Source organism: Sus scrofa, chromosome 18 (assembly GCF_054392235.1).
Source record: "Sus scrofa isolate SSC_HxYL_T2T_F1_AM1 chromosome 18, Sscrofa_HxYL_maternal_Yorkshire_Landrace_v2.0, whole genome shotgun sequence".
NCBI lineage: Eukaryota > Metazoa > Chordata > Mammalia > Artiodactyla > Suidae > Sus > Sus scrofa.
Window position 1 is genome coordinate 59,955,497 of NC_139400.1, and position 22,424 is coordinate 59,977,920.

The following is a 22,424-nucleotide window of genomic DNA, read 5'->3' on the forward strand; positions in this document are numbered from 1 at the left end:
CCATATGGCAGTTCCCAGGCTAGGGGTTGAATCAGAGCTGCAGCTGTCAGCCTACGCCACAGCCACAGCAATGCCAAATCTGAGCTGCATCTTCGAACTACACGGAAGCTCAACGCAATTCCAGATCCTTAACCCTCTGAGTGAGGCCAGGGATTGAACGCACATTCTCATGGATACTAGGTGGGCTCGTTACCGCTGAACCACACGGGAACTCCTGGAAGCCCATTCTAGACACAGCTGCACCTCGAGGGGCAGGGGCAGAAAGCCTTACATCTTGGAACCAGAGATTTGGGGAAATCCCAGGCAGATGGGGAAGAGAATGTGAGGTGGCCTCGGAGCAGCTCCTTACAACTGTGGCCTCAGTTCCCAGGGGATCACAAAGTGTTCTGATAGCTGTGGTTCCAGACTTGGTCTGCTGGCTTATGATCACACCTGCGAGGTGATCAGAGCTGAGCCATTCCCTCAGAACAGAGAATTACAATAGTGGAGCACAAACTGTGGCGCAGTCCACAATACAAATCAATGGAGAGAGGCTAGCCTACCCAACAAATATTAGACTCCTAGCTGTTACTATACACTAGCGAATTCTAGAGGGGCCAAAGTGTTAAATGTTTAAAAATTTTGGAAAAATATTAGAAGGAAGTGTGGAAGAACATTTTTCTAATTTTGGGTGGGAAATGCTTTTCTTAAAGACACCAGCTGAAAAAAAAAAAAAAAAAAAAAAAAAAAAAAGAAAGCCAAGACTGAGATTCAGAAAAAAAGAAATACTTCTGTATGACAGAAGACACCACTGATCAAGCTGTAAGTTTAGCAGTAGACTGGAAGAGGGTTTTTTTTCTTTTTTTAAGTTTTACTGAGTAGAGTTGATTTACAAGATTGTGATAACAAAGTGATTCAGTTATGCATGTACACACATCCATTCTCTTTCAAATTCTTTTCCTACATAGATGATCACAGAATATTGGGTAGAGTTCTCTGTGCTATACAGCAAGTCTCCATTGGCCAATTATTTCATATACCTCAGTGTGCATAGGTCAATCAGCTGGGGGAGGTATTATAATTATAGCATATTTAACAAGCAGAGTATTAATAGATCTTATTGATGGAATATAAAAATAGTTCATACAAATTGAGAAGTAGAAGACAATTCAGTGACAAAACAGTTAATATATAATGTCATATATTATATAATATATAACAGTTAATATAAACGAATCATCCTTAGACAGATAACCATAAACATGTGAAAAAGGTGTCCAGCCCTTATGCAATTCAAATGGCAGTGATGGGCAAAAATCAGAAAGATTCTTCATCTCAAGTTTTGGCCAGTAAGTAGCCAAACTCCTAATGAAAGTGGAAGGACTCATAAATTGGTGAAACCATTTGAGGGGCCAATGCAGTCCTGTTGCACAATCACAAAACGTGCACAGCATCTGATCTAGCAATTCAGCCTCTAGGAACCATCCAAAAGAAACATGTGCATGTGTTCATGAAACAAACAAAAAATCTTGGTGAAAGACCAAGATTTATAACAGAAAAAAAACTGAAACTGCCCGGATGACCATCAACAGGAAGTTGGTTTAAAAATGTTACAGCACATCCATCTGGCGAGGTCCCACCGGGCACTCCTTGCTCCTTCTGCGGGATCCCAGCTCAGGCCGGGAAGGCAGTGACCAAAGCTCGAGGGTGGTCTGGGCACATGTGGCAATGCTGGTGGCCAAGCTATCCACTCCCTCTCCTCTGGTTCTTAGACTCATGGGGCCTCTACTTTTTAGGTCGTGAGTTTGGAAGACCCTGTGACCCTGCCATGGGAACTGTGCAGGTGGCAAAGTCTGCGATGATAAGGCGATTGGGCTGTTGCTATGGCGATGGGAATGGAGGCCCAGTTTTCTGCATGGCAGCTCTAATGACAGGATGGTCAGCCCTGTGGAGGCTGGAGGGTGTGAGCGCAGAGGCCTGCTCCTGGTTGCCATGGCAGTGTGGGCCCTCACGGGAGCACAGAAAGCCCTGGCAGGAGAATTTCCCATCCACACCTGGTTGGAGCAGGAAGTGTTGGGCAGTGACTGAGCCTTGGGGAAACAGGTTGGGGTGTGAGAGAGAAACACAGTCGCCTGCAGCCTAATTACTCAAACGCTGCCCCTCAGAGAAAGAGTCTGCTGAGTCTATTAAGAGAACACCACGCCGTCAGAGATCAGCACAGCCCAGAGAAAAAGCTGACCAGCCCTGACCAGCCCTGGAGCCCGGCGATGGCCCTGCCCTGGCCACACCCAGCCTGACGAGGCCTCCGTGGGGAAGGGTCCCGGCTGCGACCCAGAAGGGGAGGCTCTCAGGCTTGCTGGAGAACAATGAAAAGGAGGAAACTCTGTGATTGAACCTCAAGCCAGAGTCCAGCCAGAGGGTGGGCCCTATTCTCCCAGACACCCAGGCTGGCCGTGCCACTCACCTGGAAGAAGCTGGGGCTATTTCTGCCTTGGAAGCCTGTTGGGGAACGCAGAGGGGTCCCAGCTCCCACGGGCTGGCTGCAGTACAGATGCTGGATGACAGAGCCAGGATGGAGAGCGCCAAGAAGGAAAAGGTAGGTCTCTGCCCCTTCTGGTTTTCTACAAGGGTTTCTCATACTCTCCTCCATCCAGGGGCTTGTTTGGCTTGGACAAGTGTCTGCTCCTTGGTATCTGACCGTATGTGTAGCTGCTTTAGGGACGATCCACTTGGGGTGAATTGTGTGGCGCTAACTTTGTTGGGCAGACCAGGTCCTTTCTCCAGGGCTCCAGACTCCGGCCCTGTGACCTAGAAGGCACAGGCTGCCAGGAGGCCTGGGAGGTGACCCCCACTCCGTAAAGGGTCTGGGAAGTTTAGAGCCCCAGCCGGGGAGCTTGGGGCCTGGGATCTTGGGGGTAGAACCCACTTGCTTAGGGGCAGAAGCAAGACCCTACAGTCATCATGGAAAGGCTCAGAAAGCCAGGCTTCCCCGAAGAGAGCTCTCTTGCTCAGGAGCCTGAGGCCCATTGCTCCAGGCCAGGAGCAGAGAGAGTTACATTTTCCAAAACCAAGAAAAATCCAGACGTCCTCTGGGGCAGCCCTGTGCCCAAGCAGTGCGCAGAGGAGCCAGAGCTGGCGGCAGGGTGGCGGGGAGAGCAGGCCGCTCCTCCAAGCCGGGCTGGGCGGAGGCGTTGGAGGAAAGGGCCCGCGGCCAGTCCCTCCGGCGTGGTTTCCTCCTCCCCTGCCGTTTCTTCTCCTTGGGTGAAATGACGAGGTCAGCATAAACCCGGGGCTGGTTCTGCTCCTGGCAGAGCTAATGATGTCGGGAGAAAAACAACCACCCAGAGCCGGACGCCCACAGCTGCAGGCAGCAGGAAGCCCATGTCTGCCGGTCCCTGGGGCTGTGGTCAGAGCTTGGCTGAGAAATCTTGCACAAGGGGCCGTGGGGGGCACCGGGGAGAAGGGAGGTGGTGTCTTTGGCACAAGCAGAGAGCTGGTGTGGTGACAGCGGGAGATGGGGCCTGTGGCCTGCTATGGGGACCTGGTGTGGGGAGCCCACCACCTCAGCCCCATGGGGCTGGCCCACGCCCCTGCTCCTTTGTCCCCGGGGACACAATGCTCCGTGTGGGAAACCATTTCTGTTCCACCTGCACACGGGGTGCCGGTCCCCGATCAGGAGCCAGGCTGGCTCCTGAGCACAGGCGGGTGGGAATGGGGGGGGGGGGGTTGTCTCACGGATCACTGACAGCCTTGTCAGGCCTGGGAGCATGGGGGAGGCACTGCCTCTGGAGGCGCTTTAAGAGGACACCAAAAATATCAGCCATCAAGACAAATAATGTATATATGTTTTTTATGGCCTCACCCACCGCATATGAAAGTTCCCAGGCCAAGGGTTGAATCCGATCTACACAGCGGCTTCAGCAATGCCCGATCCCTTAACCCACTGTGCCGGGCCGGAGGATCAAACCCATGCCTCCGCAGTAACCCGAGCTGCTACGGTCGGATTCTTACCCCACTGTGCCACAATGAGAACTCCAAGACAAATATTTTAATGCAAATTCCTAAGAATCAAAATTAATGCAAAAAAATTATGATGAGCAAAATGCCAAATTTCCAAAGAAAGAGGGCCTGAGTGCTGCTGGTTTTTTTTGTTTTTTTTTTTTTTTTCACTTGTCTCAGCCCTGTGTTGGCTGCCCTTAGAGCTCCAGTTAGCAAGGTGCCAGGACCAGACAGGGGAGGCATGAGACTGCGATGTCCACACCCCTCCAGTCTGTCCTGGCTGCACAAAGGACCCACCTCTTGTCTGGGCTGTGGGGTGGGGAGCAGGGCGATAGATTGCTTTCAGGGCCATCCTAAGGATCTAAGGTTTTGCTGTCAGGCCCACCCAGGTCCAGTCCTGCACCCCCAGAAAGTGCTCCCTCCACCCCAAGCCAGCATTTAGCCTGGGGCAGGGAGCAATGTCAAAGCTGTCCGGACGGGTCATCTGTGGCTGTACCCACTGCAGGCTCCCAGGCGGGGGAAACCGAAGTGCTGCCGGTTCTGCTCTGCCTGTTTCTCTGGTTCTTCCTGCCTGTGCTGAGTTTTCAGATCACCTGTGGTCAGCCCTCTGTAAGGTGCAGGAATGTGTGGCCTCCGAGCCATTTTCAGTGGCTTCCCTGCATGGATGGCCCCTCCTTACATGGTTTTTCTAGAGCTTCCCCGCATGGATGGCCTGCACGTTTGGATGCTGCTGCCCCTCCCCCGAGCCCCTGTCTGCGGAGCGCCAGCACCCTCGTTTATTCCCTTGGCAAGGAATTCTAGCACGCACTCTTGTTTTTTCATAGTTTCAGCATCTGTAAATGGGTTAAAAATATCATCTTTTTCTTTAAAAAGTTTTTCACTGAGGTAGCGTTGCTTTACAATGCTTTAGGCATACAGAAGAGTGATTAGGATAGATACATGTATGCGTGTAAGTACATAGCTATCCTAACCACTCCTCTGTATAGGTGTCCTTTTCCAGATGCTCTTCCATGGCAGGTTACTACAGATATTGAATATAGTTCCCTGTGCTCGACAGTAGGTCCTTGTGGTTTATCTATTTTATATCTAGTTGCGCGTATCTGCTAATCTCAAATTCCTAGTTGATCCCGCTCTCCCCCTTTCCCTTTGGTAACCATATGTTAGTTTTCTAGGCCTGTGAGTCTATTTTGGTTTTGTAAGTAAGTCCATTTGTATCATTTTTTTAGATTCGACATATAAGTCATATCATATGGTGTTTGTCTTTGACTGGCTTACTTCATAACTTAGTATGGGAATCTCTAGGTCGATCGATGTTGCCGTAAATGGCATCATTTCATTCTTTTTTATGGCCGAGTAATATTCCATTGTATATATATGTACCACATCTTCTTTATCCACTCATCTGGCGTTGGACATTTAGGTTGCTATGGAGCTCTATCTCTTGATGGCCAGCACTTCTTGGGTGGCCTGACATTGGGCGCTAGGAGCCCCCTTGGAAGTTCCTGGTCTGTACTTCTCCCTCCCTCATCTGGGCCCTTCTGCTCGTGCACGGGAGGGATGGGGACTCCACAGCCCACACAGTTAGCCCAGGTTTGGGGAGCATGTCTCAGGAAGAAAGCTGGGAAGGTGACCCTCCAGGTGCGTTGGTCTGCCCAGCTGCCATAGCAACGTACTGTGGACCAGGTAACGACCAACAGGTGTTGCCTCCTCTCGATTCTGGAGACTGGGAGTCCGGGATCAGGGGCCGGCACAGTCAGGTTCTGGTGAGAGCTTCCTTCCTGGGTTGCAGCTGGCTGCCTTCCTGTGTGTCCTCGCCTGGTGGAGACAGACACAGAGAGAGAGCAAGCGAGCAAGCGACAGCACTAATGACTTCCCCAGTCACTTCCCCAAGCCCCCCCCCCCCCCCCGCAACACTGTACAGTGGGGGTTAGAGCTTCAACGTGTGAATTGAAGGGAACACAATTCAGCCTGTAGCCCCAGGGGTGGAAAGTGGGAGCAGCAGGGTAACTGACTCCTTCCATTTGGGCCCCCCCAGCACCCCGGGCACCTTGCTGCTGAAGGAGAAGGCTCAGAGGTGGTGAGGCTATATAGTCGGCATGCTTGCCCAGGCTATATAGTCGGCAGGACTTGTCCCAGCCAGTCTGGGGCCCCAGTGGGAGAGATGCCCCACCTCCCACCCCAGGCTGCTTGGAGGCCCTGCTACTGCCAGATGTTCAGGATGCAAAGCTCCAGGTGGCCCCCAAGCAGGTGTGCTGGGAGAGGGGCCAGTGCGGGGAGGAGCAGATGGACCCACTGAGCAGAGCGGTGACAAGACCCTGAACGTGAGGGGACCAGGCTCCCCCATGGCCCACTCAGGTGTGGAGTCAGCAGCGGGGGGCTGGGGCTGTACCTGCTCGCCTTGGGCCCCTCTCAGCCAGGAGCTGCTGGCTCTGAGCAGCGTGAGAGGTTGTCCCTGTGGTCGCCAAGGGGGCTGGGAGGCCACGGGGCAGAGGCTGCCCCAGGAGAGCCGAACAAGCCACCTGTGTCCCAGGCCTCTGGGTCAAGGCCCCAGAGAAAGAGCATTACAAGTCTCAACATGTCCCTGGGGGGAGTGGTGGCACCTGGAGCAGGCCAAGGGCAGCCAGCAGTGAGACAGGGCAGCATGGACCCAGCCAGGCCCACGCCTGCCCCTGCAGCAGCAGGACCCAAGGGTGGATGGGCCTCGGAGAGACAGGCACAGAATGCTCTTGGCCTCCTTCCCCAGTTCTGCAGAGCTGCCCGGAAGCCACTCCGAGGCAAAAGAGATGAGAGCGGTGTTGAAGGGAGTCTGTCCGGGGAATATTCTGGAACCCTCACTTCGGGGCCAGGCTGTAGCCTTTGGGGGCAGCCCAGCTGTATTCTCTGTGTCCCTCCATCCCTGTGACAGAGGGACAGTCCCGGCCCGGCACCCACCTCCAGGTTTATCCCCCTTCTCTTCTCGGGGGTGGACTGTGATTCCCCCCTGGGGAACGCAGCTCTGTCTGCCTCTGCCTCTGCCTGTCTCCCGCTCTTTCTGTTTCTCTCCTCCTCTGTTTCTGCCTCTGCTTCTCTGTGTGTGTCTCTGTTGCCCTGTCTCTCTCTCTGTCTATTTCTGTCTCTTTTTCTCTTCCCCTCTCTCCCTCTCTGTCTCTGTCTTCTGCCTGCATCTCTCTCTGCCTCTGTCTCTGCTTCTCTGTGTGTCTCTCTCCTCTGTCTCCATCTCTGCTTCTCTCTGTGTCTCTCTCTCCTTCTCCTTCTGTCTCTGTCTTTGTCTCTGCTTCTTGGTGTGTGTCTCTGTCTCCCTGTCTCTCTCTCTTTCCACTTCTGTCTCTTTTCTCCCTCTGTCTTTCTGTTTCTCTGTCTATTCATCTTCTGTCTGTGTCTCTCTCACTGTCTCTGTCTCTGTCTCTCTTTCTCTGGGGCTGGGTGCACATTGAGAAGAGGCCCCTTCAGCCTCCCGAAGCCCCTGCCCTCCCTCCCGTGTCACCCCTCAGGGCTGGGCCGGCCCCTCCCAGTCCCTCCCAGACTGGAAGTCTCCCCCGCCCTGCCTCTGCGCGCCTCAGCCCGGGCTCCCCTGGGCCCACCCTCCTCGCCCAGACCTCTTCCCCCTCAGCCTCCAGGGGCCTCAGAGGAAGCTTCTGGGCGTCCACTGGTCATCTGACCATCGCTACCTCCTCTCTTGCTCCAGGTATTCTATTCCTGTATTTCTCAGAGGGCAGATGGGTTTCCGTGCCCAGTGCGTGTGCCAGCCATCAAGCTGTTTAGAGCAGCCGCCTTTATGGAACTAAATTCCAGCCGTACCGTGACGGCTGCCCTCCCTTCTTGTTTGCTTACTTCTGCTCCAGGGACTCCCTCGGTGCAGCTGCTTGTTGTCTGTGCTGCCGGCTCCCGCCTCCCTTTCTAAGTGGCCCAGTTGTCCATCAGGTTTTATAAAAAGTGCTGTCGAGGAGTTCCCGTCGTGGCTCAGTGGTTAACGAATCCGACTAGGAACCATGAGGTTGCGGGTTCGGTCCCTGCCCTTGCTCAGTGGGTTGACGATCCGGCGTTGCCGTGAGCTGTGGTGTAGGTTGCAGACACGGCTCGGATCCCGCGTTGCTGTGGCTCTGGCGTAGGCTGGCAGCTACAGCTCTGATTAGACCCTAGCCTGGGAACCTCCATATGCCGCGGGAGCGGCCCAAGAGAAAAACAAAACAAAACAAAAAAAAGACAAAAAAGTGCTGTCGAGTCATGACCTGGGGAGAGTAGGAACTGCTTCCCCAGCCCCTCGATTCAGATCGACCCTGCCTTTCAGACAGGTGTGCATATGTTTTGTCTCTTTGGGTCTTGGGCTCTTTTCCATGAGACTTGAGCTCCTGGCCCAGGCCTCTCTCTGACCCCCGAGGAAGCCAGTCTGGCTGGTCTGCCTCTGGCCGTGGACGCCAGGAGGTCCAGGGCGGGCTGAGGGCTTGGGCTCTGAGCCTCTCACAGGCTCCCCAGGGAGCTGGGGGACCCACCAGCTGCTGGGAACCAGCAGGAATGTCCTGGCGCTGACAGTGCAGCCCAAGGGAGGTGATTGGGGAGGGGCCCTGGAGGGAGGGGGCTGCAGGGGCCTCAAAGCCTCAGGCGGTGCCCAGAATAAGAGCAGTCCTGTGGGGTGAGGGGGGGCCAAGGGTCAGTTGTGGGGACAGGCCATGCCAGAGATTCCAGGCCATGCCAGAGATTCCCGGACTCCTCAGAACCCGCTGCAGTCGTCCAGCTCTCCTGCTGGTCACCATCCCTGTCCCATCCCCACACTCCATTTTCAAGCATCTTGCCCCGCCCACCTCGGCTGTGCTCCCTCCGCTCACCAGGGGGCTCGAGGCCCGTCCCAGGTGCTGGACCCAAGCAGGACTCTGACCTGCTGCTTGAAGGAAGGGCCCCAGCCCTGGGTTCTTGCTCCCAGGAGCCCTCAACCCTGGGCTGTTCTCAGGGACGGTTCTCCGGAGGCTGCCCTGCTCCTCTTTCACCGACGAGGGCTCTGCAGGCGGAGAAGCCAGCTGAGCTGCTGAAGTCACATCCGTGAGCGGTGGAGGCCTGGGCTCCGCCAGGACAGTCCTTCTGAAACAGCGGTTCGGGAGCCCAGAGGCGGGTTGCTGTGTGCGTGTGAGCCCCTGAGTGTGGGCAGGACGGGGTCCTCGCGCTCGTAACCGAGCACCGACCTTTCCTGAGCAGCTGCGTTTCCACCTGAGTCCAAGTACCAAGTCCCACGAGCAGAGAGATGGGACGCAGAACTGGAGCCGCCCCCGTGACACACCCCCTTCCCGCCCCCTGCGTCCTGGGACGTCCCTTTACCCACAGGCGGACTCAGTTAAGGCTCCGCGACTTGGCCTTGACCGCGTCAGGCTAAGTGAAACAAATTACTCATAGGTAGAATCTAAAAACTAGGGCATAAATACAGAGAACAAAGTGGTGGCTGTGGAGGCGGAGGGGAGCCAAGCTGGTGAAGGCCGTCAAAAGGCCCCAGGCTGGTTATCGGCTAAGGACGCCCTGTGGATGGACTGTGCACGGTGGGGGCTCTAGGTAATAATAGCATGGAATAGAGTTATTATTTCACATAGAGTATCATGTATGCGAAAGTTGCTCAGAGTAGATTTTTCAAGTTCTCATTCCCCTCCCCCAAAAGGAAGTAACTTGTTAAAAAACAAAACAAAACAAAGTCACTTGGGTCACATGTGCCCTCTGGTTCCTGTCCACACGGCTCCTGGATCTGGCCAGGGTTCCCCATCCTCCAGAAGGTTCCAGAGCAGCCTTGTCTCAGCAGACCCCTCCCCAGAGCACACGGGAAGAAGCTCAGTCCCACACGTCGATGGAGGCAGGAGTGCCTAGAGGACCAGGGCCTTGGTCCCCCAACCCTGGCCTGTCCCCCTCCAGCAACAGGCTCACCTGCAGGCGGGATGTCCCTTGAACACACTGTGAAAAACATGAATGCATGAAGTTGTAAAGAAAAAGTCAGTGAAAATGGGTGATGAACAGCTTTTAAAATAGCCCACGAGGAGTTCCTGTGGTGGCTCGGCCTTAACAAACCCACCTGGTATCCACGAGGAGCTCCACGTCCTGGTCCTCCCTTGGTCCTGCTGTGTCTGTCGCAGGCCCACCTCCCTCATCCCGTGGGACCAGCAGGGCAGCAGATGCTCCTAAGCCACCAGAGCCTCAGGCAGGGAAGCGTGTGGTGGGGCAGGGTTGGGGAGAGGAGCGCAGGGCGCCCAAGAACCCCCAGCCCCCACAGCCCAAGGACTTGTGACTACCTCCCTGATGAGGGGTGGCTGCCACCCTCTCCCTGAGAGCCCTGGGCACAGTGGTGTCCATGTGCCAACACAGTGCCGGTGGTCCAGCGCGTGCTGGTGGCCATCCCTGCTCTGGAACCTTTCATAGTCTAGCTGATTTGTGTTCAAACCACCCCGTGGGGAGGGGTGTGCCTCTCTGTGTTTGCTGATGATGAGCCAACAGAGGTCAGGCCCGAGGTCACACAGGTGGGCGACTGCAGAGCTGAGATGTAGCCAGACCTTTGGGCGTTGAAGGAAGCCTGGTCCCCTCCTGCATGGCTGCCGGGCCTCGCGATTCTCGCCACTCTCCGGGCCAGTGACCTCCTGCTGCTGTGGGGAGGCCTCCTCCAGGGGGAGTCCGAGGCTCGAGGCCTCTGTAAGGTGCTGGGAGCTCCCAGGAGGCCTGTGCTGGGGTGGTCCCTCCCTGCCCTGCAGCACTGCTAACCGCGAGGGGGGGCACGCCTGCGGACCCCAACACTCCAGATTTCCATTTATCCACCCGGTAGCTGAGGTAGAGATGTAAATGCCGGACCCTCCCCGCAGCCTTCTTACAGCTGCTGTAAGAAACTTCCACACGTAGTGCCTTAGAACCACACGAGTTCATCACTGTACAGTCCTGGAGGTCAGAAGCCTCAAATGGGTCGCACAGGGCTCAGAGCAGCGTGTCGGCAGAGCCCGTTCCTCTGCGGGTTCTTGGGGGGAGTCCGTGTTCTTGGCCTTTCGCGCCTCTGCAGGCCACAGGCCTTCCTTGGCTCGCGGCCCCTTCTTCCATCCTCAGAACTGGCAGTTCGGTCCTTCCAAGCTCTGCTTCCATCATTACGTCGTCTCTGACCCTCCTGCCTCCCACTCCCCTCTCACAAGGATGTCTGCGATGTCATGCCCCCCCCCCGTGAATCAAGTTCTGACGCTTTTCAGCAAAATCTTATAAAACAGACCCCACAGACCTGCTCCCCGCCCCCGCCCCGCCCCGTCCTGCACCGAGGAAGACAGGGGAGGAGGCCCAGGGTCCTTTACTTACCCAGTGAAGCGCTTTGGCCTTGGCTATTGTCGGCGCCCTCCCCAGAAATCCCTGCCACAGCCTCGTCCCCCAGCCCTCAGTGTGGGAACGAGCTGCGGGGTGCCAGAGGAAAGAAGACGAAACACCGGGAGGGGTCGCAGGTCGGGACCCCTCAGACCTGCAGCCTAGGTCTCCTGGCCTCCTGTCTCCTGATCTCCCCTGGTCTCCTGGTCTCCTGCTCTGTTGGTTCTCCTGGGTCTTCCGGTCTCCTGGTCTAGTCCTAATCCTAGAATGTATTTGATAAGAGAGTTGTGTAACTCAAAGATCACTCTGGGTGCTAAGAGGAGATGAGATTGAGAATAGAAACAGAGGGGAGTTCCCTTCATGGATCAGTGGTTAACCACCCCGACTAGGTTCCATGAGGATGAGAGTTCGATCCTTGGCCTCACTCAGTGAATTAAGGATCTGGTGTTGCCGTGAGCTGTGGTGTAGGTTGCAGGCACAACTCCAATTCAACTCCTAGTGCCTGGGAACCTCCATATGCTCTGAGTACAGTCTTTTTAAAAGAAAAAAAGGAGTTCCCGTCGTGCGCAGTGGTTAACAAATCCGACCAGGAACCATGAATTTGCAAGTTCGATCCCTGGCCTTGCTCAGTGGGTTAAGGATCCGGCGTTGTGGTGTTGGTCACAGATGCAGCTCAGATCCCACGTGGTTGTGGCTGGCAGCTACAGCTCTGATTCGACCCCTAGCCTGGGAGCCTCCGTATGCCACAGGTGTGGCCCTAAAAAGCAAAAATAAAATAAAATAAAATAAAATAAAATAAAATAAAATAAAATAAAATAAAATAAAATAAAAAAGAATAGAAACAGAGGGACTTGGGGCTGTTGCCATGATCCAGTTGTGAGAAGGTGCTGGCTCAGGTTGATGGGGTTAGGGCTAGAGAGTAATAGAACCCACTCTAGGAATTCCATGCAGAAAGGACTTGATACAGGGAATTGGATGCTAATAAAGCCACTGGGAAGGCTGAAGGAGCAGAGCTGGGCACCTGCCAGACTTGGGCTTTGCGGCCAATCCCTGCAGTACAATCCCAGGGTGGGGAGCTGCCATTGCCACTGCTGTGGCCTTATGCACTTCACGCTCCCAAGGTTGAGCCGGTGCAGGCGCCACAAACACTTGTGTCAGTCAAAGCTTTTTGGTCAGCTACCGTAGATCTTCCAAATACCATAAGAATGGGGCCTTTGGTGGACCCCAAGTCCTTTTCTGATACTTGGCTCACGAGGGAGTCTGGGAAATGTAGTTTTCAGCCTCCCAGCCCCTCTGTGCTGGAGGACCGAGGTGATGGGAATGGATGCTGAATGCAAAATGACTCCAGTGCAGGAAGCAGGAAGATGTCAGTTGGTCCCCTCAGTGGGGCTGTCAGGGATGGTTGGTACTGTGGTTTGGGGCCCAGGGGAGAGGTCAGGTCACCAACCTGATTAATAGATGGATGAATGAATGAATGAATTATGCCCTGGGAACACCATAGAAAACATAAAAGCTGTGCCCTGTGCCCTGTGCCCTTACAGGATGCTCGAGCCTAGCAGGAGAGGCAAACACGCAATGACAGAATTCCCCTGTTCTACCAGAGTAAGAATTCTAGTTAAAAAAGAGAAACCTTATAAAAATATACAGGAATGACTGAATGTTGCACTTGTTGATACTGGGTGTTGCATACACATTGGAGTTCATTGTACTGTTCTCTCAACTTTTGTGCCTGTTTGAAATTCTTCATTATAGAAAAATTTAAAGCACTACAGAAGAAAGAAAGAAAGAAAAATGAGGTTAGGAGTTCCCGTTGTGGCTCAGCAGGTTAAGGACTCAGTGTTGTCTCTTTGAGGATGCAGGTTCCATTCCTGGCCTCGCTCAGTGGGTTAAGGATCCTGCATTGCCGAAAGCTGTGGTGTAGAAGCACAGATGTGGTTCGGATCCGATGTTGCTGTGGCTGTGGTGTAGGCCAGCAGCTGTGCTTTCAATTCCACCCTTAGCCTGGGAACTTCCATAGGCCGTGGGTGTGGGCCTAAAAAATAGAAAGAAAGAAAGAAAGGAAAAGAAAGCGAGGTTAGATTTGTCGTAGATTAGTCTTATTGAGCCCGTATCAGCTCCAAGAGTCTCTCTGGGTCTGAGCCACATCTGTGACCCACACCACAGCTCATGGATCGATGACCCACTGAGCGAGACCAGGGATCGAACCCGTATCCTCATGGATACTAGTTGGACTCGTCTCCACTGCACCACGGCGGACACTCCCTCTGTATGCACTTCTAAGCTGGAGTTGCTTATAACACGTCTTACCTGGTAAGACCTGGGCCTTGACCTCCGTGCCCCGCCTTCCCCGCCAGGGGGATCTTTGCTGGAAACAACCAGTGCTCTCTGCCCTTCTGGTAAAGAGTTGGGGAAGGGCTGGTGCAGAGATCTAGAATCCTCTGCTCTCCTGGGCTCTGACCCAGGGGACGAGGCTGGGAGGCTGGTGTCTAGTGAAGACTGTGTCTTGGGCACACAGGTGTCTTCTGCCCTCTGAACACTCTGCGTATCCGCTCTAAGGACTGGGAGAATCACATGGAGAATGAGTATAAGGAATCCATGTAAAAGTTGCAGCTGAGTCCTGGGAGAGGGTGTGAGTATCCTATCTCTGCGGGTCCCATGTCATTGTCCCCACAAGTCATGTGTCACTGCCACCAGGCCTGGTGCTGCATGAAGAGGAAAATAATCTCTCTCTCTTTGAAGGAGGTTTCCGAGACACAGAGCCTGAGATCGGGGTTCTTGGGGAAGTGGCTTAGGGAGTGAGGCTCTCAGCAAAGCTGCAAGGAAATGTGGGGAACAGACTAGGAGAGGGCGGGAAGCCAGGCAAGGAGGGGATCCAGCTTAAGTGGAGCTTCAGCCCGATTCCACAGAGAGCTCTCAGAGTTGCCCACTCTCGAGGCCACGGGCCAGCCTTTCGCACCGCGGTGATGGAGTCCTTGGCTCAGGGCTACAGGGTGGGATCATCTCCCAAGCGTTTCCAGGAAACTCTCTGGAGACGGATGCGGCTGTGAGTGGTAGCAGCCACCACTCAGAGCGGCTGGCGGCTAGGGTGCCAGCCCGGCGTTTGGGGGCACCAATAGCATGCACTATGGTCCACGCCTTGCATGGCGTAGATCTACTTACCTCTCAAGTTAAGCTCACTCCCTCCGGGCACAGCTTCTCCAGGATTCTGGGGGAACTTACTTGGATTGGATGTTTACTGCAATGAACCACAGCTGCTCCTTCTGTAAATGACCCAGACTGTAAGCAGTGCTCATCACCTCCCTCCGTCCACCCGTCCTAGGGCCCCTCCTCCTGGGCTAACATCGCTGGTCCAGTGGCTCACCTGGAGGGGCAACCCGGACCCTTAGCCTTGAGGAGCCTGCCCCTGCCTCCCTCACCAGGCTGGGATTGCCCTACGTTGTCTGTTTACAGTCACAACTGGGTAGGAGAGGACCAGAGATAGCCCAGTGCAAAGCCTATGCCATCCTGCTCCATCGTATGACAGTGTTCGCGCCTCCCTCTGATGACAAGGGTCCGTCAGCACCTGGTCACGCTGGGCTCCTTGTGCAGGTCTGGTCATGCCTGTCTCTGCCTGCCTGGCTCCTGGCACAGTGAGCATGGGTGACTGGGTGGCAATCGTTGCTTTAAATTTCGTGGGATTCTTCCTGTATCTCTGGTGAAAGCATCGCGCCTCTGAGAGCCAGGACCTCTCGGCCCACCAAACCCAAGGCTGTGAGTACAGGAAGAACAGATTCCCAGCAGGGGCGTGGGGAGCGATGAAGCGTCCTTGGGGCCCAGCCGCGGGTATTTTACCCTCTGGGACACGGCATCATCCAGGAGCCGTTAGAGTGGACCTTGCACCCTGGAGGGGTCAGTGGCCTCTTCTGCAGGAGGCACCTTCAAGCTGAGAGTGCAGCTGTGCCTTCAGGAGGCTGTTGTACTGCCCTGTCAGGCTGGCAGCATCTAGGATCCCGGGATTGTGTGCCAACTGCTGAGCCTCCTTTGCCAGGAAGTGGGTGCTTCCTCTGCAATAATGTGGTGTGGGCTCTCCGCCCAGTGGGTTAGACAGTCCACGGTTCCTCTGAGGGCCTCGCTAAGACCATGAAGGTGGGGAAGGCAAATGCATGCCTGGCACATCAGGTGGCTTGGTGCCCCTTCCAGGGTGGAAAGGGTCTGGTACCATCAACTTGTCACCCAAGTAGCAGTGGTTGGTCTCCTGGGAGAACAGTGTCACGCCGGGGTGGAGGGTGGGTCTCTGACACCGGCCAGTCATACGTTCGACAGGAGCAAAAGCCAGGTCAGCCTTGGCACGAGGGAGCCTATGGTTTTGGGCAAGTGAACGGAGCATCCCTCTCTGTTGCCTGTCCGGGTCTGGTCCTCTTGGGGTTTATCACACTCCGCATAGTGTCACACCTCGGGTCTCAGGGCTGCCAGGTCACGTGGCCTTAGAATCGGGGCTGATTGTGGCCGACGAGCTGCAGAGTCCTTTCTCTGGCTCCACTTACACTGCTGGCCTTCTGTTTCATCCAATAAATCAGCTGGAACAGTATCGCCAAGTGCAGACTATGCTGCTTCCAACATCTGAAGAGGCCTGTCAAGCACCGTGCACCTTGCTTAGTGACAAGAGAAACAAGGCACAGTCATTTGTTACTCACTTTAAAGCTATTGTCCTGGTGAGTCCCAGACCCCTGGGCCCCTGGGAGCTTCACCGATGGGGCAGGCCCGAGTCTTTTCCTGGCACGCCTCAGCACGGTACCTCCCCCTTCTTGCTCAGGGTTTTCCACCAGCGTGCTGTCATCTTATGGTGAGCTCAGATGAGTTCTGTGGTCCATGTAGACTGATGGCTCAGGTCTCTTGGGAGTGTCCTGTGACAGAGAGCAGGAGAATACACATCATTTGGAGCAAGTGCGACTGCAGACTATTGTCCACCTCCTGTGGCTGCAGATGGCTTCGGCTCTTCCTTCCTGAAGGCTGTTGGAAAGCATGAATGTCTTAGCTCAGGCTGCCGTCACAAAATCCCAGCGTCTGGGCAGCTTCAACAGACGACCTTGATTTCTCATGGGTCTGGAGGCCAGCGGTCTGAGATTAGGGTACCCGCAGGCTTGGGTGCAAGAGCCCTCTTCCCGGCTTGCGGACGTCCCCCTCTCACCGTGTCCTCACATGAGGGAGAGAGCTCGGGTTCCCTCCTCCTCCTCTTATAAGGACACCAAGCTCATGACCTCATCTAAACCTAATCACCTCCCAAAGACGCCGCCTCCAAATCCCCCATCACATTGAGGGTTAGGGCTTTAACGTATGAAATTTGGGGGGGACACATTCAGTCCATAACAATAAATTTGCCAGACCAATAGCTGCTTACTATGTAAGCACCATACACTGTGTTAAGCTGTTCTAGAAAAGCTGCTATATCCAGTACATCAGCTGCAAGTGGGTCACCTGTGCAGCTGCATTTGTGGTAGTCAGTCTGCTGCCTTCCTCCTGAGCCATTCAGTTTCCAGGGATCAGATTGGAGAATTTATTTTTTTTAATTTTTTAGATTTTTTTGCCTTTGACATAAAATCTTTCTTTATTCTAACTAAAGCAAATAGAGGGGAGAGATATTCCTTTAAGTATTTTTGTCTGTCTTTAGATTTCTTTCTTTTTTAATAGTTAATTCCCAATACAATTTTTTTTCTACTGTACAGCATGGTGACCCAGTTACACATACATGTACACATTCTATTTTTGCACATTATCATGCTCCGTCATAAGTGACTAGACCTAGTTCCCAGTGCTACACAGCAGGATCTCATTGCTAATCCATTCCAAAGGCAATAGTTTGCATCCATTAACCCCAAGCTCCCGATCCATCCCACTCCCTAGACTGGAGAATTTGATGATCATATGATGTGGCTCACACCCTGCACCTTTTGATTCATTAAGAATGGCAATCACTTCTGCTGTCTTCCTAGGATTTGCTGCTGTTCTTTTGGCTGGAGTGTGTGCGCGCGCGCGCGCGCGCGTGTGTGTGTGTGTGTGTGTGTGTGTGTGTGTGTGAATTTTAAGGGCTTGAACCTGGCTTTTCCTATTACAAGTGTTCTCATTCTATGGGTCAAGGAACCACTGTGAGAGCTCTTCCAGTAGCTAGGCAAATCCACTCCAATTATGTGTTCAAGATCCAAAGAAATGGCCCTTGAGTGAACCCATGGAACCAGTGTATCCCACATGGGACAGACCCGGGCCAGAACCCTATCTAGCGCCTCACCCCATTGTACCCCTGTGCTAACAGGGGAGCCATGATGGCACATGGGGACCCTAGATATCAATGTCACCTGCCACCAAATACCCATCAAAAGGTCTGAGAATTACTCATCCTGTGTATTCAAGCAAATCACCATAGATCCCTAGTATATATACTTTCTGTGATGTTACACGGTCCTTCCTTCTTCATGGAGACTCAGTCCTTCTTTCAGTCAATGGGTTCTGGACCCAAGAACAGGTTGAAGTTTGGAAATTATGCTTTTCCATCACACCTCTCCATTGGGGTGGCTGATCTCAGCCTTCTGCTCATCCTTTCTTGGCCCTAAGGATACACCACTCTATTGGCCTTCAGGCTCACTCTCTCTGGTTCTTAGCCTTGCTGCCCAGTATGGTAATTACTCCTGCTTTGCGCCTGGTCTCTGCCTTTAAGGGATCTGTCACCGCCACTGTTACTCAGGAGAGTAGTTCTGAAACAGTGTCACCTACCATCAGCCTTGGTCTAGAGAAGACAGCCCCTCTGAACCTCTCTGCTGGCATCTCCTCACCACCATGTCTCTACGGGCTTGGCAAATCGAGAGTCCCTCCATTTTTCCACGGAGCATGGCCAGCGCGTGGGGTTTCCAGTCTTACAGAGCAGATCACATTACCACCCCATTTCTCTTATCCTTTTGATCTCTCCCTCCATGGTCTGCCAGCCATGCCAACTCCAGAACCTCTGCCTCCTTTCATGTGGGTCACCACTTTCTCCCAGCTTTGAGAGCCGCCCCAGCCATGTATTGGAACCTTCCCTTGGGACCCTTGTCAGGGTGTTAAATCCTGCATCACCAGAGAATGCCCCCAGAGAATGTCGCCATTCTCCTCGGAGTCGCCCTGCCTCGGTCCAGCACCTGCAGGTCGAGTCTCCCACTTCCTGCCAGACATGTTAGCCAGGGCCTGCAGCCACCCTGGCGTATCATGGCAGGTCCAAGCCTTCCCCAGCTGGGCCACGCTGAGGTTTGGCCTTGGTTGGTGTGGCCAGGAGGAGAGACAGAGGCAGGTCCCCGGGAGCCTCTTTGAGCCGTCTGCATAGTCTTCAAGCAAGACAAGGCCTCCTTCTCACAGCGAGGCGGCTCTGTAAGCCCGGAGGCTGCTTGGGAATCTGGGGATACAAAAGTCTCAAGCTCACCTACTCCCACATTTAAAAAGCCCATCGCACGTACCTCGTTTCATCTTCTCCTTCCGTGATGCCGTGTTGACAGCTTGAAATTGACCGTGGAGGGAGGATTGACACCATCCAAATGAGAAAATCCTACAAGCCAGGCCTCCGCCGTCCCGGAGAGGCAGTTGGTAACTGTTGGCCAGACACCGCTGCACGCACTCTCCCTCACTGGGCGGGCCTGCCCTCTCCAAACTTGAGTGGCTGCCCTGACAACTGAGCCCTGCCTCCGGTCTCCAGCTCTGTCAGCCTCAGGCTGCAGCTGCAGGAGACAAATATTGCCCGGGAGACCCTCCTCTCACATTTTGCTTTAAATCAAGAGATCCGAGCCTGGCGTTTTCTCTTTTCAGAGCATCGTGACACTTAGCAACAGCCACTCGGTTACCCAGTCCCCAGGGCAGATACTTCCCCCAGAACCCCGGATGCCAGACATCACCCGGGTAGTGCCTCCCCTTCCACCAGCACCCTGCCCCCCGCCCCAAAGTGGGAATCAGGGACAGGCTGCCGCCGCAGACCAAGAGCAACCAGGACGCCTTCTGACACCAGAAAGCTCCCCTTGTTGTCCCACTGTAAGCGACCCACCTCCAGAGCCCCAGCTGATTGCTCAGGCCAGTCTGGCACCAGCTGTCTTAGGTGCTGTAAGGAAGGTCCCAGAAGGCCTGCAAGGAGGCTCCTGGCACCTATGGCTTGTGAGGGAAGGTGCTCAGGTGAGGCCAGCGGGCAGTGGGGTAAGACGGTGGTGGAGGCAGATTCGGATTCAGTGCAAGTCAAGCCCCCTCCGAGCCCCAGGGAGCTCTGGAGCATGATGGCATTGAGTTGTCCCCCCTGAGGCCAGGCAGCCTTTGCACTCCGTGCTGCTCAGTCATTGGCTGCGGGTCCTGGTGGGAGGGCTGGGGCTGCCAGGTTTAGCAAATGAAAATTCAGGATGGAGACTGCCCGTTGTGGCTCCGTGGGTTAAGGACCCAACATAGTGTCCCTGAGGATGCAAATCGATCCCTGGCCTCAGTCAGTGGGTTAAGCATCCGGCCTTTCTACAAGCTGCAGTGTAGGTCACAGATGCAGCTTGGATCTGGTCTGGCTGTGGCTGTGGCTGTGGTGTAGGCTAGCAGCTGCAGCTCCGATTTGACTCTTAGCCTAGGAACTTCCATTTGCTGAATGTGTGGCCCTAAAAAGAAAAACAAGAAAAAGAAAAAATTCGGAATGATTTGTCTGTCCCCATGGTTGCAGTTAGGATCCTTAGGCTGTACCAGACACCTGATTAACACGGAGGGCTTCCAATCACACATTAAAAAATAGTCCAGAGGTGGCTCCCAGCCCGAACAGTGACAGGGCTCTGGGCCAGCTCTGCTGATGGTCTTGCCCCCGCCCACACCATGGCTGTGAGGTTCAGCTACAGCACAAGGTACCCACAGACCCAGTGATGCGCCACTTGCCAGAGGGATGGGCCTTCTGTTGCCATGTCTTCTCCAGCAGCTGCCCTCCTGGTGTCTGCAGAAGAGGTTGGGGGTGAGGCCAGGCAGGTCCATCCCCCAGTGCTGGGTGTGTTGCACCTGATTCCCCCAACAAAACGGAAGCTCCCTGAGCAATAAAGACAGGGAACCTACTGTGGGTGGCAAGAAACAGTGTCTGCCCCCACCCCTAGGAGCGTGGGTGCCCAGGGCACAGCCAAGTCTCACGTCTTTTTTGAATAGATGCAGAAATGGAAGTTTTGCAGGCATAAGTCACTTGTCTAAGGTCACGTAGGTAGCAAGTGTCCCCGGCTCCCTCCTCCTGCTCCAGGTGCCACGAGGGAGCTGGAACAATGACTTCCGGGCTCCGGGCTCCTGCAGGGAGAGGCCAGCTGCAGAGGGAGGCTTAGGAAGGTGGCAGGGCTCTGCAGGGGCCCCTCTCCCTTTCCGCCTCTAATTTGGACCCCGACGCCCTTCAACTTCATCTGCTCCTCTTCTCCTTTTAATGACAATATAAAGCACATGCGATAAAATTCACCTTTTAAAGGCTACAGTTGGACGAGTTTTGTCAAATGTACATAGTTCTGTCACTGCCATCACCTTTGAGATCTGGAATCTTGGCCTCACCCAACAGATTCCTTCAGTCCTGCCTCTTGGTGTCAGTCACCTCTTCCATTCCTAGGTCCTGAAAACCATTGATCTGTTTTCTGTCCCCCACCCCTCCTTTTTTTAAGGGCTGTACCCACAGCGGCATATGGAAGTTTCTGGGCCAGGGATTGAATTCACGCCACAGCTGCATCCTACACCGCAGCGGTGGGAACAGTGCATCCTTTAACCCACTGTGCTGGGCTGGGGATTGAACCCACACCTCCGCAGCAACCTGAGCCTCTGCAGTCGGGGACTTAACCCAGTGCACCACAGCAGGAGCTCCTCTGTCCCTTTGGTTTTGCCTTTTCTATGAAAGCAGTCCTTGCGAATACAGCCTTTGGGGTCTGTCTTCTTTCACTTTGCCTCTTTTCTTAGCATAATGCTGAGCAGTGGGCCTTTCCACCTCTCCGTCTCTGAGTCATGTTCCCCGGCAGGGATGCGTATTCGTCCATCTGTTCCTTCACCAGCTAGCAGGCACTGGCCGGCCTCTAGGTTTGGCTACGATGAATGAAGCTGCTGTGAATGTTCAATGACAGACCTTTGTGTTGACCTGAAGCTTCATTTGGGGGGATCAGTGTGGGACTGTACCATTTTGATTCCCGTGAGCAATATGTGTAGCTCCAGGTGCTACACATCCTCCCTAACACTTGGTTTTGTCCATCTCTTAACTTTTAGTCATTCTGGTGGGTACCCGGTGGCATAGCATTGTGGTTTTCATTTGCATTTCACTGGTTTACTAGTGAGATTCATATTTGCATCAGCTTATTGGGCATTCTTTGGTGAAGTTTTAAAAATTAGGTTATTGTCTTCTTATTGAATTGTAAGAGCTCTTTATATATTCTGGACATAAGGCATTTTGTCAGACATGGATTTGCCAAGAGGTCAGAGTAACTTTACAGGGAGCCTATTAGTCACCTGGAAACACATTTCAATGAACTGGGTTCACAGCCCTCTGTTCCCACTGCTGACCCCCAGGCAACAGCCTTCACCCATCACCCAGCCTTCCTGTGGTGATATCCCAGCTTGTGCCCTTTCCTCCAGCTCCTCCTGAGGCAGGGTAGCTCAGTGACTGAGCCACCAAAGACCAAATGCCTGAGTTTGAACCTCGTACCTCCGGGGTGACAGGGGCAAGCAGCTTACCTTTCTGTAGCTCGATGACTATGCCTGGCCCAGAGCCTACACAGCCGTTATTATTATCGTTCTCCCAGCTCCATCCATCCCACCACTGCCACTTTATCTCCTTGCCTCCTGTCCCTCTGCTGTCTAGACCATCCAGCCTTCCACTGTCTGCAGGACTCAGCTGAACACTCAGCCCGGACTTTGGATTCCCCACATAGAGTCAACGCCTGCCCATCAAGTTTTATCTACTTATCTCATTAATTAAGCATCTACTAAAACTTGCTATGGGCCAGACCTCGCCCTGGACATTTCCATAGCTATATTTATAAACAAGCAAAACACTGGGTTCAACCCAGTGGAGTTCCCGCTGTGGCTCAGTGGAAACAAATCTGACTAGCATCCATGAGGATGCCGGTTCAATCCCTGACCTCACCCAGTAAGTTAAGGATCCGGCATTGCTGTGAGCTGTGGTGTGGGTC

General features: G+C 54.0%; 1 protein-coding gene and 1 long non-coding RNA gene across 2 annotated transcripts in view; one reads left to right on the top strand and one right to left on the bottom strand.

Moving 5' to 3' along the window:
* The window catches only part of GCK (glucokinase), a 48,492-nt gene that overhangs the window by 1,235 nt on the left and 24,833 nt on the right, over positions 1–22,424 (top strand). The window contains exon 2 of the mRNA XM_013985832.3: positions 1,776–2,575. Within this exon, the coding sequence (XP_013841286.1) occupies positions 2,531–2,575 (45 nt within the window). The 5' untranslated portion in view covers positions 1,776–2,530. The remainder of the gene's footprint in view (positions 1–1,775; positions 2,576–22,424) is intronic.
* Positions 3,816–9,199, bottom strand: LOC106506864 (uncharacterized). Its single transcript, XR_014833245.1, has 2 exons — positions 8,802–9,199; positions 3,816–5,793 (listed from the first exon to the last, which is right to left on the bottom strand). It is a non-coding gene; the product is annotated as an uncharacterized LOC106506864 (long non-coding RNA).